A 17,955-nucleotide genomic window follows, 5' to 3' on the forward strand; every position below is an offset into this window, starting at 1 on the left:
TTTTACGCCTCGTGGTCTTCTTTTGTATTATTGTTTTTAAATTTGTAATTACTGCAACATTTTATGCACATTATTTAAGATTTAAACGGAAGTATCAAGATGGGTGATGATTTGGTAAATATTCAGCTTTTATATATGTTTGTTTCATTTCATATGGAAGTTTGTCATTTGACTTCAACAAAACATTTTATTCACATTTTTAAGAATTGGTTAAAGGGATTCGTTTGCGTTTAAACAGTCAAAAATCGAAATAAATAAAGCAATATTGTTGATAATAATTTTAAAATGTGACGGAAAACGCACAATTTGGCCGCAAAGCGTTAGTCATTAAAATATTATTATTTTAGGCTTTAAATTACAATATTATGTTCAAATGAATATATGCTAGTTGCTGTTTGGTGTTTGATTGTCAACGTTAGTAAAAGTACTCAATATGTACAAAGTTAACAAAAATATCATTGCCAACATAATTTTTTCGACGTGTCCCTTTTATATAATTGCAAAACTTAACAGAAAGTAAAAACAATGTTTTTCATTATTTTAGCATTTGTTAAATTCATTATTTCGTAATCACACACTCAAACAATAAATGTTACCTATATTGTGATTGAATTCTATGTTGATTTCTGCCATTTCGTGTTTTCACATTTTTGCGGTGAAGGGATGAAAATGCGAAAAAGCAAAACCCCAAAAAGTGGCGGGGCGAAAAAACACCTAGTTACTGTGAAAATACAAAAGAGCCATTTTGTGTATTTTTGGGCCATCACTTCCACACTGCCACTGGGTTCGATTCGCCCCACCATGTGACGGGAGAAAAAGCGAGAAAACAAAATGGCAGAAAAATAGCCACTTTATATCAGCTGGCTCCAATATCACGAAAATACTTAAGTCGAATCTCAATCTCAATCTCAGCCTCAACTCATTTTATCGCATATAGTATCAAAAGATATTCAAAGTCATATTAATACATGCATGGTTGTGAAGTATACTATGCTTTTAAGTGGTAAATTTAGCTGAGATCTATATTGGGATTTGACTTGAGAATTTGTGTGATATTGGGGCCTGGACATATATTTATTTTGTATTTTCTTTAAAGTAACAGTTATCAATATAAACTATGTTAACAGGACGAGCATCACATCGAGCATATACCGGAACAAATCGTTGAAGGTATGAATGAGTATGTCAAGGGTGAGGATGTAATTCTTGGCCGATTTTGTATTCCTTAACACCCCCCCCACCCCCTCCCATTTTTTCTCACTTAAAGTTTGCATAAAAACAAATTACGTCCTCCCCCTTGTTTGTAGGGGCATTATTTAGGGTGTTCAAGGATTTTTAACGAACAAATAACACATGATATTGCAAGTGTTTGCGAATTGGTTCATATCATATCACATGCAATCTACATTTGTGCAAAAATGGAGCATTTTGGCAAACGCTTAATCTCCATTTTGGTACAGTTAATGATAGAACCATAATTTTGCAAGCTGATTTGATGTTAAAATGTGTGACGTAAGGGTCATGTGTTGACATAATTTCCTAAGATTAAATATTCGTATACATCTTAAGCAGAAAACACATTATTCACTCACTAGTATTTGATTCTCAGTGTATTATTACAATTAATACATATCTATATGTGACAAAAGTTATGATAAATGAAATATGCATGAAGATAATTAAAGATAAAATCCTATAATGTGGCTAGAGGAAATATATACAATGTTTCAAAATAACTAAATAATTCGATAACTAGTAGTTGTAAATGTATTACCTATATGGTTTTCTTCACTTCTAGAGTTTCGAGAAGCGTTCGGCCTATTTGACCGAGACGGGGATGGAACAATAAGCGTTCAAGAGTTTGTCGATACTCTCCGATCTCTTGGCCAAGAGCCATCACAGATGGAGATCGACGAAATGATTCATAAAATCGACAGAAACGGTACCAATGGTTTTAATGACTGTATTTGTTTCTTAATTAAAAAATCCTAGACAAACTAATTTCAATGAATCAATTTCTTGAAGGTAGGAGTGGTCTAGTGGTGCAAGTGTCCGTCTTTCACCCAAGAGGTTCGATTTCCACCAGCGGTATTTTCCCGTGGCCTCTAAAACGGGACACAGGACTGGGGTTTGTCCATGAAGCGGACATATCTTCGCGATCGAGCTAAATTATATATTTATATAAATCACTTTCTTGATTCATATGAAACAGCATGTGTGGACCAATATATCAAAGCGAAAAACTAGCTATATAAAATGCGGAAATATGGTGTGTGGAAAATATATTTAAAAATATACGATCAGATTATAGGATACCCTTCATATGCTTGTAAATATTGTATTACTGATCTATGTACAAGATATAGATTGATTTATTATGTTTCTTACAGGCGATGGAGTAATCGATTTTGAAGAATTTAAACGTCTTATGTACCACAAAATGAAACACACGGACGGATCCGAAGAAATAAAAGATTTCTTCCTGGTATTAGATAGAGATAGTTCAGGTTATTTCACTGCAGATGATCTGTACAAGGTAAAGACTATTAACTCTATATCTTTTAAAATAGGTTGATTCTGTGTCAGGCGTTAGCGTGTTGTATGACATACCATTTGGGTCAAAAGTCGCTTTAGACAGCATAGCCGACAAAAAGACGCACTTCTATAAATAAAGGTGCATTAGTATCTATTTCTAAAGGATTACCCCCTTTATTTTATGAAAATGAAGTTGCACCCATATATTAAGACCTGCTACTGGTACAATACGACTTTTAATCCAATTGGTACGCCATATATCGTGCTGAGCGTTTTTACCTTCCCGCCATAGGATAAGATTGTTCCAATCTTAATGTTAAATTATTCATTGTACATGTATACTCTTCTAGATGGTACAATATTCTTATGTGACATGTCATGTATATATAAGTGTTAATTATTTGTTCTTGCGGGCATGGTTGTTTCGAACTAAATCGTACTTATTATATTATTATATTGCGGGAAAGATTCACTTAATTTGATACAACAAAAAATGCTATTTCTTGGGTTTTCTTCATTTTATTAGGTTATCACTGGTGTTGGTGAAATGATATCACTCGAGGAAACAATTGAGCTTGTAGCCGCGACTGGGACAAAAGATAAAGGACAAGTTAATTATGAAGGTACATGCATTATTTGGAATATTATATAAACAGTACACAGGGATGGGTCCAGGGTTTGATATTTTAGGGACGCACGTTAGGGCATGCGCTCTCTTCCACCAAACATAGGGTTTAAATATGAGTGAGTGTCCACGACCACGAACGTTATCTGAGATGGTGCCTATTTTGTCTGCAGTGATTTTTTTTAAATATTTTTACCGTCTGTGCCTTGCAAATTGGGAAAAAAATGTCGCCTTTTGGGGGAAAATACAAAGTCAGGCCAAAAGAGCTGATAGAATGGTTACTATACATGTTTTAACTTTTTTATGCATACATTATATTGTAATAGAGTAAGTATTGAAAAGATTTTGTTCATATTTCAAGAAATTCATTGCTTTTTATTAATGAACGTAATGTACATTTATCAAATTTTATTTTTACTTTTTGGGGAAAAATGGACAGTCTTTCGCAAGGCAGTAAATTGCACCAAAAACATAACTGACATATTGACATGAAAAATTCACTGTTCACTTCGGCAATTAACGGGGGTGGGGGTAGTAGTTGATCACACTATGACAGTTAACTCAGACTTTATCTCAGATGTATGTGTTGCATAATTTACAAAAAAAGTGCATGTATACATAAAACAGTATAACAAACATATGACATGTACTATAAGTATAATGAAAACGTTTATGATATTGTTTCAAATAAATTAACTTTTTTCTTTGCAGAATTTTGTGACCTGGTGAAAATGATTATTACTAGATGAGTGTCGAGCGGTGGGTGTGATGGACAATCTTAGAGAAGTGATAAATTTGCTTAAATTTGTCTAGTTGTCTACCTTCTATAAAACGAATAGAAGTGCGCAAAAGGTAGGAGTAGGTCATCCAGTCCACGCTTATATATATATATTTGACCGCAGAATTGTATGTTTTATTTATTTTATGTAAAGTCATAAGTACTTCGTTTGATTGGAATACATGTATTATTTATTTTATTTCCTTGTTTCAAGATATGAAGGTAATTCCATCAAGATTCATACGAGCATTTGTTGTATAGAGTGTTTAAAGTCGCTCCAGTGATCTTGATGAGTGCCCCATGGCCCTAACATAGACATTGATACCAAGTTTGCTATATAGAAAACATACTTTAAAATAAGGAGGAAACGGGCTAAATTTTGTCCCATTTTAGAATCAGAGCTTGCATTTTCTTGCGCAATTGTTATATTTTTATACCAGCGGTACTTTGTCAATCCAAACATAATTGTTAATGAGTTGTGTTCGTCTTTGTTTACATATACCGCTTCCTCTAGATTGTGTTTAATATGAAGATTGTGTTTAATATGACTTTATCAGGTAACTCCACAAGTTCTGACATTACCATTAATATTTCGACAAGTTATTAATTACTGTTAGTGCAATTAATAATTGTTGAAAACATTTTTTTGAAATTAAGTTATCACGATCGAATCCCTCAGCACGCTTACTCTTTTATATTCATATGTAAATAGCATATCAATTTTGCAATATCAATACAAAACATGGTTCATCATATACAGAAGAAGAAAAAAAATATTATCAAATACCATATGACTTAATGTTTTAACTATGTTAAGCTTATTTCTTGTCATGCCTTGCCATGTTAGATATTGAATTGTTGTGTTTAATTTTAATATAAAAGTTTGTGCGCATAAATATTTTTCAAAGAGACAAACTTGTATTTCATGTTTGGTTGTTGTTGTTGTTTTTTGTTATTTTTTTTCATAAGCACGTGAAATTAGGTTCTAATTTTCTTGATCATTGCAAATAAAGATCATTGAAGCCGTTGTTGTTGCTGCTGTTGCTGTTATTGTTCAAGCCATGAAGGTTGTTGTTGCTGCTGCTGTTGATGGTGTTATTGTTGTTGTTCTTGTCATACTTTGACAAAGGAAAGGTACATTTAAATCAGATCTTAAATGCGAGACGAATTAAAGTACATACTGTGTATCCCACTGTATTTGCAAACGGGGCAAGTTTTATTAAACTGATCTAATCGTTGCCAAAAGAGTAAAAACTTATATTGAATGTAATTGCATTTTTTCATGTGCACTACCCAAAACTCAATACTGATGAATGCTAATTTAGAAATACAACAAAATACCAACCTACAAAGGGTAACATGGTCATAGAATGGTAAATGTGGAATAACATGGGTTTTTAGTTAAGGACATAGTCTTGACGCTAATTGTTCTTACAATATGTTTGCAACGCAGTTCGAATTCATGCAAAACAAAAACGGGTTACGGCTTGAAATTCGCGACCTTAAGCTTTACCAAAAACTCTGTTACCAGCAACAAGCCGCACATGTGTTTCAAGCCTAACAATTTTGGTCTTTAACTATCAGTGTGCATAGTTATGTCATATGATCGTTGAGCGTTGGCAACCGCTTTTTTCACATCCAACACCAACACTAGTATATGCAATTCGGTTCATGAGTGTACTTTGAACACCATTTAGAGTACACAGATAACGGACACTACACATACTGTACCGGACGACGCCAGAGAAATCCTGACATGCCGCTATGAATGGAGCATTGATATTGGTAAACGTTTAGCACCACCTATAAATACGCAATGAATGTATAAGCAAAAGGTATATAACATCCTGCCCTTTAAAGGCCTGGTTTAATCCTTCTATAAGTGACCCTCCCCCCCCCCCCCCCCCCACACACACACTCAAATAAACGTGTCTTGTACACAACCTCTGCGTATTGATCCTAATCTAATTGCCTAAATGTCTTATTAGATGTCCGATCTGAATATCCTGCTGTGCAGTTTTGGAGGTTTTATTATAGAAATGGACCCTAAATGGCCCTGAGCCAATAAACACGCAAACAGGAAATTGGCCACTACTGTGACATCAGTGTAATTAGCAGGAGATACACAGCAGGAGATTGTCATGCCAAACATTCCTTAAATAAGGCCTTTAAAGTCGTCGATCGATCCTTCACATGGGATAGCTATATAGTCTCAGTATAAAACATGGCGGTGTGATGCGATAGATGACCGTATCCGTACGCGTGCGCATGCGCAACGAAGAACCGACTCTTTACCAGATTCAGATAGTCAGTTCATTTCGAGGCAAAAATGGAATTCCCAATTTAAATCAAAATGACGCATTTTCAGGAAACGACTAGGCCATATTCCTAAAAAGGTGAGAAAAAACAACAACAATTAAGAGTTATCAGAAAACGGAGCGCGCTTATTACTCAAGTGTTTTGCGTAGAATTCGGCAGATGGACATCTCGTCTCGCAAGGGTATTACGTAGTATAATTATAATTACATCGCATATGTTGGTCAGCTGATGATGATGTCGCTGGACTTATGCTTTCCCGTTGGTTGAACTTTGTACCACTGACAAACGCGACATTTGAGATATGGATTTTTATTCATTGTGGTATGAGCAAAATAAATATCATTTTGAACTTATATAATATACAACGATTATCATAATATCAAATTAACATATGCTGTTGGTATTATGTTATACAAAAGTGTGGTCTTGTGTTGGTAGACAAGGGTGGCGGAAAACCAAACAATACCCGCTTTATAAGCTTTGTAATTTAGTTTGTTAAATTTTATTAGTCTTCCAATTATTGTTCAAATTATTTCGAACAAAACTGGTATAAAAATAGCTTTTAGCGCAGACGATATTTACCTAATTTATCGTTACGCTCTTTAGAAACATAATACTCTTCAAGACAATGTGTCTGTATATGTTTATTTTCACATCATATTATAGGAACATAAAGTGAGAAACCTTAAAAAATCATAGTTGAGGTGATAATTGATTCCTATTTGTCCATGGAAACAAAGTTGATTGGAAAAAAGTTTACCGCGGGGACAACCGGAAACGGAAGCATAGAGACTTTCTCTTTACCTCGTCCAGCTTGCTGGTAAGACGTGTTTTTTGACAACTCTTTCAATATCTGACTTAATCTGATGTTTATGTGCTGTATCCGTAATAAAACAATTGCTTTAATATATCTCATTCTATTTCAGAATAATTAACGCAAGATGCGAGCGAAGGTAAGTTATGATATCTGTTATTTTAACAGTTAAAATAGTTGATGTCGGCACTTGCAGTGTAACATCGTTGCAACTTGATATATTTCTTATAACGCACGTATTCTTTGATGGTCAGACGTCCCATTTAAGAAGCATCATTGGTGCAGTTCATATTACCGTATTGCGAAAGTTGAATGTCATAAGAACCATCTATATTCATATGATTTTTTTGTTTGAAATCGTGCAAGTTGAGAAGGACATGTTGAAAAGGTCGTTTACATTTCTTACTATTTTCAGTGGCGAAAAAAGCGTATGCGCAGGCTGAAGCGTAAAAGGAGGAAGATGAGGGCGAGGTAAGTTGTGTTCTGTCAAGATTAATGGTGGCAAAAACCATGTGGCTGACACATGTATATTGTATATTCAGGGTTCGAATTTAACTTTGAGGAGCACTTGCAAAATTTTGCAAGTGCTTTTTGAGGCAACTCGCTAAATGAAAAATCAACTTGCAATTTTATTATTTTCTTTATTACCTTATAATATTGTCTAATTAAAGTAAATATTTACACCTAAGACATATTATGAATGTAAAAAAAAAGCATCAATCTAAAGTAACTCGTCTACTAGAACTTGTTGATGGCTTAAATTCTCTTTGGGGGATACAGATGACTCGTCAGATGCTGGCCGCATTTGATAACAAAGCTGTCCAATAATTTGACTTTGTTAACTTTGAGGGAGGGGGTATATTTACCCTCTGCATCGCGTAAGACCCATTCGGTGAGCACGATACAGATTTCATTAACTAATTAAGTCTCTTAGTATTAAGAACAATAACATTATAAATTTAGAATAAATAAAAGCAACAGTAAATGTAATGTAGCGTGGATGCTTTGGACTATAAAATATATTGAAGTCTTATCACTTGGACAGTTGAGCGGATATATTCAAAAGGTTTTTGGGGTTTACATGTAGTGCACAAAAGCACTAAATTTAGCAAATGATTGAGCTAGGCGATTACGTCATTTGTATTCACTTTGTATTATGCATGCCTCGGATCATCAAACTCGGCTTTTTCCGTATTTATTCTATTTTTGAAAACTTACTTGAGGGTGACTCTGTACTGTCTTCTCTTTACTGGTAGTGTAAACATGCCACTTATAGGATGTTTACACTCGATTACGTAGCGAAGTTACGTTTCATGTTTATTCTACTTTTAACATTCTGTGGTCTAGAAAAAGCCACTCGCAGAATTTTGCGAGCTTGAATTAGTCACTCGCAATTTGCAAATGTCGCTCCCATTTTGCGAGTAGGCAAGTCTAAATTCGAACCCTGATATTCAAATGGCAGAAAGTAAAGAGGTGCTTAAAGGGTACCAAGATGCTGTTATTCATTTAATTTTATTTATTTTTTAAATTAGAATTAACAGTCTATGCGTTTCACTTATTATAATTTGAGGTGTTGAAAAACAGTTGGACAGATGTTCTACATTTTTACAATAAAAATATAGGCTGGGTTCTTGATGGTGTATGAATTATGATTCTAAGCATGGGGATGGCAAACAAGGCTTCAAAATAACAAGGGGTACAGAATTCTACTTGTCTATAGGAATTTCTGTCCATGCCGTGGACCTTTAGTCTGAATATGTGACCGACTGCCTGCAATGTAATTGCGAGTGGATTAGTTTTGCCATTTCATAAGATGTCTCTTGGACGCAAGCTCATGTGGCTGGTTTTCCATGTGCATGCTTTCTGAATGTTTTGTTATATGGCAGTGTTTAGGCATTGTAGTTACAGGGCTATTTTACCTATCAATTCAATTCTACTGGTTTTTGGTAAACAAAACCAAATTCAATACTTTCCGGTTGATGGCGTCCACCAACAGTCGCCTCTAAGGTTGGCATTTATACTATATACAAGGGGTGTCTGATTTTCTATGTTATGCATTGCCTCACTTTGAGATGGATTTTTATTTAATATAACTTAGGTGTATGGGGGGGTACCACAAATCTGGAGCTAGTACTTCTGTCTTCAGTTTTAAATTATGTTTGTTACGTAATGGAAGTCTGTAAAAATGTGATTATTTTTATCTCAACCCAGCACCGGTTAATGAACTGTCAATAGATTTTTTCAGCCAAACCTTGTCCACTTATGTCTGTCGGCTAAGATCTTTTGAAAGAATATATCCAACCGTTTTCAAATGGTCTATTTTAATGATCTTGGACAGAAGACGCATTGGGTGCTGGGGGAATACCAGTAGGAGGCTCCAGTCTAATGCTGATGCTTTCGAAACTACACCTAATTAAGCCTTTATCAAAATTTTAGTATTTGGGGGCATATTGTATTTTCTTTGCATTACTTAATAACATACTCGTCTTTCCAGTCAGGGTTTTTGTTGTTTTTTAAGAAAAATATGATGATCATTTGTTTTGATCTGGACAGGAGCTTTAAAAGCTTATGGTCTGGAGTGGTAACTAGAACAGGTAATGATTGCAGTATTTCTGTAGAATTGTTCATGTTTATTTATTGTTTTTTGTATGTTACAGGTCCAAGTAGACATCTTCCCGTGACCAAGACAATACATTCCCACCATGCAAGGCATCTTCAGTTAGACCAGAGTTCGGGCAACCTCTCGTGACCCACCTGCAGCTTATTTCCTGCATGGTGTACCGAATTATGATGATGATAAGATGATGATGATTATATACAGTTTGCGTGTGCAGTAAATGCAAGTTTGGCTGTGCAGGCAGCTGTACCAAACTTTGTGACTGACTGGAGTGTTCTCATAGCAACGGGGTTTATTCATCATCATCAGCAACAACGACAGTAGTAGCAGACTACAACAACAGAAGCAGCAACAACACAGTCCATGTGGCAACCATCTACCTTGTAATTCTATGATGAAGAAGAGAAGAAAGACATGTGTTAGCGTAGCAACTGTTGCGATAGTAACGGGTTGCTAGGTAACATTGTGAAAGATGGTTGGCAGTGGGCTTTAACGTCACCACCACCTCTGTTGCATTTTATGGGACATGCTTTGCTAATGGGATTTGTAGATGTATAGACAATATTGAGATGAATATGTAAAACATTTATGCGTTGTCATTGATGCTTATGTTTCTGCATGGAATTCTTGATAGTACTTCTGGGAATTTTTATTTGTTTTTCAAATGAATAAAGTATGTATTGTCTTGGGGAAAATATTTTGTTGTCATATTTTGCGAGGTATAAAATTTGTAGACATTCTGGACATTTAATTATTTTTTGTGGTCACAAGGTCAACTCGATGAAAGAAACTTGTATTGGGGATCTTAAAAAAAAAAACTTGTGTAAAATTGCTGTCACTTGCATTCTGTACTATTTATTGTCAGGAATGGTCAAGCATTGCAGTGCACTTCATACTTGAGAACTCTTGCCAGTGGTCAAAGTTAAAAATTAATTCATTGATTGGGTATTTCAATCACAATGCTTGAAAGGAATTGAGTACATTGAACTGACAGATGAAGGTTGCATCTTTACTAGTATTTATGGGAATATGTCATGTGGAAGAAAGTTAGGAATTACATGATGCCGGGGCGAACCACTGAATGTTTTTCATTGGAATCCAGTTTTGTTCATTAAGTGACTGTTAAATTGAGTCATTGCAGATGTTGATATTAGACTGGATGTGCATATACAGGGTCATGCTGACAAACATTCCAGCATTTGAACACGGGACTCCGAAAAGCATCTTCATTTGTTGACTGAAATAATCGTTTATCTTTGAACAGTTAGTGATCGAAATTAACACAAGCCTACAAGCCCTGGACTTGTTCAAAAATTTGATGCCAAGCAAGTAAAAATTCAGGCTTGTCCATCCCAGTATGATGACTAAGTTGAAACATTCAGTAAAACAACTTTAAAGAAAGTTAACATGGTATAGAGTATTGCAGAATAATAACTTGTGTCTCAAGTTTGTAATGGTAGCCCCAGTATTGAATACGATATCCAGAACACAATTGTAGAAATCATTTACACTCACTTGTGCAATGGACTTTTCTAGTTTACACAGTAGCATGGCGCAAAATGAAACCTGATTCACTCCGCATAATAATTCTTTTGTAGATTATATTTGTATAATTTTATGTTCATTGTCGTTAAACCTCGTTTCCACAAAACACCCTATGCTCGGGTCGGCATAAACCTTTTCTGCAAAACCCCCTACGCTTGGGTCAGGATAAACCTATCATGCACTCTCGGCCATGGCAGATACTTATAATCTTGAATATAATGCAAACTATGGCAGATACTTATAATCTTGAATATAATGCAAACTATTGCCCTTCATTATTCGACTTGAAAGTTCTGGTTAAGGTTTAGCATGTCGGCACTCAAAAGGTAATATGTCAGCAACTACTTGATGTATTGTTTTGAGGCTTAATCCAACCTACTTGTATTACCAAGTTAGATAACTCCATTTTGCATAAAATGCTAATTATGGCCCTTTATTTTTCGACTTAGAAATTCTGGTTAAGGTTTTGCATGTTGCCACATTTAAGTCAATCTCTCAGCAAATATAGCATGTATTGCATTGAAACTTTAGACAGGTGTTAACAACTATCCAACATACTTCATTAATCAAGTTAGATAACTCTATCAAGCATTTACTGCAAATAATGGTTAAGGTTTTGCATGTAAGCACACATAGGTTAATATCTCCGCAACTGCTTGATGTTTTACATTGAGATTTTATACAATACGCTTAAAGGAACTGCTGAAGATAGCGATATGATAAACATGCAGTGACCATGGTTTAGCTAGGCCCCCGCAACTATGTCTTTGAAAACTGATAAGTAACATACAGTCTTAGGTATTCAGATTTTTCTAGGATTTTGCCCCGTCATTCTTTCCGGGATAAGGGAAATAAATCATACCGCTAACTGCGTCGTTTTGTAGGGAATAGTTATTCCTCTTTGACCAGCTGGATACGCCGTTTTATTCGGAGCTCCTAGGCCATTTTTTTCAGAAACAACAACCTCGGATGTATGCCGGTACATCAGTTGAAGTAGTTCGTAAATTTTTAATTAAGATTCTCAAGGGTTTAGTCATGAAGTTTAACTTCTAAATAAGATTACTACGCGATCTATTTGCAGCGGACTTAAACGTACCACTTTTTGAGTATGTAAACCGTCCAAATATGCTGACGAGAAAAAGAAACGCCTCATTCAAACTGTTTGTACTATATCTTATTAAGTATGATTAAAAATTAGAAAAGAAATGTGGCATTTACAATATTTATCACTTAAGAGAATTGATGATTGATTATACAGCATTTCATGGTCACATTAGGCTTAAAATATTGAAAATTCAATGTATGGTCAGAGAAAATTCACTGACATGCTTAGTAGCGCGTGTGACCTCCTCTACTGGCAATTACAGCAGCAAGACGACGTGCCATCGAACCGCACAAGTTACGTAACAAATACCGAGGCATTCTGGCCCACCCCTGATGGAGCGCTGCTGTAAGTTCCTGGACGTTGGCAGGCTGACGTTGACGTAACCGTCGTACAAGGTAATCACATGCGTGTTCAATCGGATTGCAGTCTGGTGAACACGCCGGCCAAGGCAAGACGGCAATGTTATTGTCCTGTAAAAAGTACATGGTGACACGTGCTACGTGGGGTCGCGCGTTGTCTTGCTGGAATACCAGGCGTTGGCTTAGCATAGGGACAACTACAGGACGTAATATCTCGTCAATGTAACGCCTGGCTGTGAGGTTACCTTTGCAAACGACGAGTTGGGACTTAAATCTACGGTTGATAGCTGCCCAGACCATAACTCCGCCACCACCGTAACGGTTGTGCTGCAGAACGCAATTGTTAGCGTAGCGTTCATGACGTCGCCTGTAGACACGAATACGTCCGTCGGCGTTCGACAAGTTGAAACGTGACTCGTCACTAAACACTCCATTTTGCCAGCGCTAACCGCAATGGTAGCGGGCCCAATTAACACGTTGTTGACGATGACGTCGCGTAAGCACTAGACCACGGTACGGCCTGTGGCATCTAATCCCCCGTTCTCGTAGTCGATTTATCACCGTACGTCGACTAACCGGGCGTCCATGGTTACCTACTATTACGTGTGACGTTGATTCAGCAGTCACAAATCTGTCACATAGATGGCGTTGACGTACGTAATTATCCTGCCGTACTGACGTTACACGGGGTCTGCCTGAACGTGGCCTATTGGCAAACGTTTCCGTGTCTCTGACACGTCGAATAAGACGTAATATTATCGAACGAGAGACGTTAAAACGTCTAGCGACTTGTTCTTGCGTTCGCCCACATTCAAGCATTGCCAAAACCCTAGCTCTCTCTTCACTATTTAGCTTCGGCATTATCAGAAACTGGGTAATTGTCAAAAAAGACACGGATATATGGTTGTATGTCGACTAGCACATGTATCGGTGTAGAATTTACTTGATAAAGCCACATGGTTAAAACGCACGGAGTGCACGAGGAAATCGTGAGCAGGTACGTGAATTTAACAATTGGCTGAATAAAATCGTGCGAGTTTCGGTTGGTTGGATTTGTTGGTCGGAATACATGACATTTTGGACGTTTGCATATAAATGTAAACTTAGCAACAAAATAAACGCCACTTTTCGATGAGGCGTTTCTTTTTCTCGTCATTATACATCCGAGGTTGTTTTTGGAAAAAATGGCCGAGGAGCTCCGAATGACGCCGTTTAAACATGCGATTTCCTGCCTATTACTCTAAACCGAGGTCCAAATTATCAGGTCAAGCTATTCACTTTACAAGTGATTTTCTAGTTTTACTCGCTCGCCTAGTAGCGAAATAAGCTGCATAATTTGTTCGTAGTAGTCTTGTTTGTTAAAAAGGATGCATTTTCATTGCATGACATGTAACACATAATATAAGTTCGCATTCCTGAAGGGGGGGGGGGGGTGTATTTTGTAAACTGTCTTTTCGTTAATTATGTATTAACCCGATTTCTTTAATATAATAGATATAAAATTAACTTCTTTTGAAATGCTTGATAAAAATAATGTATGGTCACGGTACAAAAATCAAAAATAGAATAAATTCATTTCCAATACATTTCAATTTACAAGAGCATCCATCCGCGTTAAATATTTATTAAAAACCGCGAGGGTTTCATTTAAATGATGTAGCGGGTAGATGGCTTAAAATTTGAATAACGTTTTGATGCAGCATATGTTTCCTAACGAGGATTGCCATACTAGAACACAAGGTATGTTGTTTACTTTTCATGTATTGCACTAATCTATTGTCAAGAAACTAGTAATAAAATAACTTTTTGAAAGGCACTTAAAGAAAGCTTGTTACACTTTTTTATAAGTTATCTTAAATTCTGACTGTTTCTTGGATTATTAAAATATGGTTAATCTTGGAGTATTATGATGTCAAATAAGTTAACCACAGAAAAAAATCAAGACTATTGAATAACTTTTGTTGTCTGCTTTATGCTGAAAAGTAGTACAAGAAATCTCATTTTTTCAAACAAGTATTCGGGAAACCTAGGCCATTTTCCATCGTAGACAACCGCTGATCTATATGGAAGGTTTACAATGTAAGAATTCTTTACATTTAACTACGCTTCATGTATATTGCGTAGTAATTTTAATTTAGCAGTTTAACTTAATAACTTTACTCTTTGGAATGCATTAAATTCAATTCAATTTTCATTATTTCCACCAATAATTGATGCTTATTAAACATGAAACATATGCCAAAAACAGAGGATTAATCAAACATATATATATATATATATATATATATATATATATATATATATATATATATATATATATGGATTAGCAATTAGACACCATCCAAAATATTTAAAGTTAACAGAGATAATAATAAAAAAAACAAATATTGTTTTATACGTCCAGTACGCACAATGTATTTTATGTTCGAAGTACACAAGCCTCAAATATCCTTTATTTTGTAGTCGAATGAAGTTTTATATTAATTTCAATAGCATGCTTGAATAGATAACATTTCGTCAACACACCGTGCAATGATTTATAGTCGAACTAGTTCGATTAGACATTGTTTATGCATTTCCTACACAAAAGGGAGGGATATTTTCATGAAATTCGTGTGTAAATTTCTTGCCATGTTTTTTTCACAAGGAGCACCAACTAAGCTGTGGTAAAACCTCCCGGCGTCCATTTACAACAGCGTTCTGTAACACGTAGTCCTATTTCTGCTACCTCGTCGAGGACCTTCCACCTGATTCGATCGGTTGTATTGCAATCATACACGAGGTGCACTTCTTCACCATGCACACAAATTTGTGAAGCCTTTGTGCAATGGTAAGCTTCTTTATATAACCTAGTTCATAGTTTTGCCACAAAAAAGTTCAATGTTCCTTTCTATTTTTTTGTCGAAAACTAAACCCTAAAGAACACTATTTTGATCAAGTTAAATTTGACGTAACATTTTATGAACAGATTTCTGCTGTTACCGCAATTTAAGTTTACGTTTAAGAACAGTAGTTTATGTAGGAATATCATTTTTTTAATAATAATAACATTTGAAAACAGGTTGAACCCGCCAAGCATGGATTCACGCATGTCAGATCTTGTCCTTTATATGAAACCATTGCATCTTATAAATTTACAATAAAATGCTGTTCAAAGTTTATTGAAAGAAAAAACATCATTGTTATTGATATTATTCCACAGTTCATTGCCATATTATAACGCTATACATATATGCATGATAATCTTCTTGCACAAATCAAAAGACACGATTGGATTTAAACCATAAAGATGTAAGTCTTGTGCAGACATAAAAAATAATGTAAAAAAGAATGCGTTTTGGGCTTTTTGGCAGCGTCCTTGAAGTACGTACGTTACAACTTAAGTTCGAATCCTGTCTAATTCCCAAATGGTTTGCGTTTGGATATTGGACTGCTGATGAAATATTTGCCCGTATAAGATACCACCAGGCGGTGCATTTCGCTTCATGCTGAATAATACGGTCGGTTTCTTAACGTTAATTTTCCACACCGTGCTTTGGTGATACACTTCGTCAAGCATGCGTTACAAATTCAAGGGAGATAATGACACGGGTAAAATATCATCAGCTTATGAAGAATTACCTACCTTTGTTTAAAAAAACATGGAGCATCCTAGACTACTTTTTTCCAGTTAATGTAACAATTTACATATAAATACATCTTTGTCCACGACATTATATAAAGTTGAATAATAAGCCTCATTGTCTCACTGATTTGAGGACTGGCATTCCTTCGGAATACTTTCCGTTCAGCATCACTACACATAATCTCAATACCATATAAGCAGATACCAACACACGTAACAATTTTCCTGTAATTCCTAGTCGACCTAGCTTGAGACAGAGCCCTTTGTGCCACACCCCATCAAATGCAGATTTCTGATCGAGCATATCATTATACACATTACAGTCCAACCCTATGGTACAGAGTTTCTTGGAGGTTAAAAGCGGCAGTGACACAGCTTTAGTGTGTGTTTTTTTTCTGAAAGCCTTAAAGGGAAAAGTGGTTGTTTTACAGATAACAAGTCATTGAGTCTTTTGAGTAGGACTCTTTCAAAAAAAAAATACTGAAACGTGGCATCAGGGATACAGGTCTATAGCTGCTTTATTTTTCGAGGCAATTTAATTTTAATTTTACGAAATAATAGTTTACCTGTTACTGCAGTCCAGATGTATTCTCATAAGGTCGTGGTCGTCAAGCCATTGCTGAAAATATTTTGGCTTGGAAGAGATCAGTGTTTTAAGTTTAATGATATTTATCTTACCAAAAACGTATCACGAATATTAACTAGATAGCTAGATAAATATCGCAAAAAATAAGTGGTTAACACGAATCAAACAATTCGCGAACGTTAACAGGTTATCCTACCGCAGTTATATGCCCCATAGAAATGCGATCTATATTCTAGTAACAACCTTTTTGCTTTCAACTAGTGTATTAATTGTGAGTATTGAAAGGCTTCAGAAATCCAGACGTCTCATATTGATAAGACTGGTACTGCTTGTGTCGCGTCTGTCAATCTACTCTAGATATCTGAATCACGCACGTGTGGTGTGTCGATCGTGCTTTTATATTCTTCATTAAGTTCATTTGGAACGGGATGGCTATTCATTGGTATGTGTGTTGTTGTGTTTTAATATTTTGATGAGTTTATAAAAAATGTAATGGTTTCATTCATACTGGTCGAAACACAAGTTATGCTTCTATTTGTGAAATTTTCAATTCGCCGATACGCAAAGATAGAAAAACTCTTGAGTTCATTTGTTTAATTTAGTTTAGTAAGAATCTGTTGGCTCACTATTTATTTGAATAAATTATTAAATATTAATAATTATTGAATTATTTGAGACCTTAGGCCTTAAAAATAAGCGATATCTAAAACTGTTTCAATGACAATACATTACAAATTTTAAATCACACGGTCAAAGGCCATTCTTTTATGTTGTTGGTATTAAATATATAAATGTTGTGGGAAATCGGTGAAATAAAAGACAAAAACTGCGTCCGTCCTTAACGACATCTCCACTGAAGCCACCGAGCCACTTTTGATGAAAATTGTCAGAAATAATTTATCTCTAGGTGAGCGGCTACACAATTGATAAAACAAAGTTATAGCATGCATAACAACTCTGGCTGCTATGACAAAATGATGACTCTTTGGGCAACAAAGCCTTAACATTTCCAGATGGTTATCGCGAATATTCAAACAACCAACCATT

General features: G+C 35.5%; 1 protein-coding gene and 1 long non-coding RNA gene across 2 annotated transcripts; both read left to right on the forward strand.

Annotated features, from left to right (window-relative positions):
- On the forward strand, positions 1 to 4,963 carry LOC128241879 (neo-calmodulin-like). The gene is made up of 6 exons (XM_052958998.1): positions 1 to 114; positions 1,128 to 1,170; positions 1,799 to 1,942; positions 2,391 to 2,536; positions 3,062 to 3,158; positions 3,872 to 4,963. Exons 1-6 carry the CDS (start codon positions 100 to 102, stop codon positions 3,907 to 3,909), a joined length of 483 nt encoding a protein of 160 aa, XP_052814958.1. The 5' UTR covers positions 1 to 99; the 3' UTR covers positions 3,910 to 4,963.
- A 2,146-nt stretch (positions 4,964 to 7,109) lies between these two features.
- LOC128239789 (uncharacterized) lies at positions 7,110 to 10,383 on the forward strand. The gene is made up of 3 exons (XR_008261925.1): positions 7,110 to 7,210; positions 7,487 to 7,542; positions 9,729 to 10,383. It is a non-coding gene; the product is annotated as an uncharacterized LOC128239789 (long non-coding RNA).
- Positions 10,384 to 17,955: the final 7,572 nt, after the last annotated feature.

Source organism: Mya arenaria, chromosome 7 (assembly GCF_026914265.1).
Source record: "Mya arenaria isolate MELC-2E11 chromosome 7, ASM2691426v1".
NCBI lineage: Eukaryota > Metazoa > Mollusca > Bivalvia > Myida > Myidae > Mya > Mya arenaria.

Coding starts and splice junctions, on each gene's coding strand:
- LOC128241879 (XM_052958998.1), top strand. Junction 2,537..3,061: donor CTGCAGATGATCTGTACAAG/GTAAAGACTATT, acceptor TCATTTTATTAG/GTTATCACTGGTGTTGGTGA. Junction 3,159..3,871: donor AGGACAAGTTAATTATGAAG/GTACATGCATTA, acceptor TTTTCTTTGCAG/AATTTTGTGACCTGGTGAAA.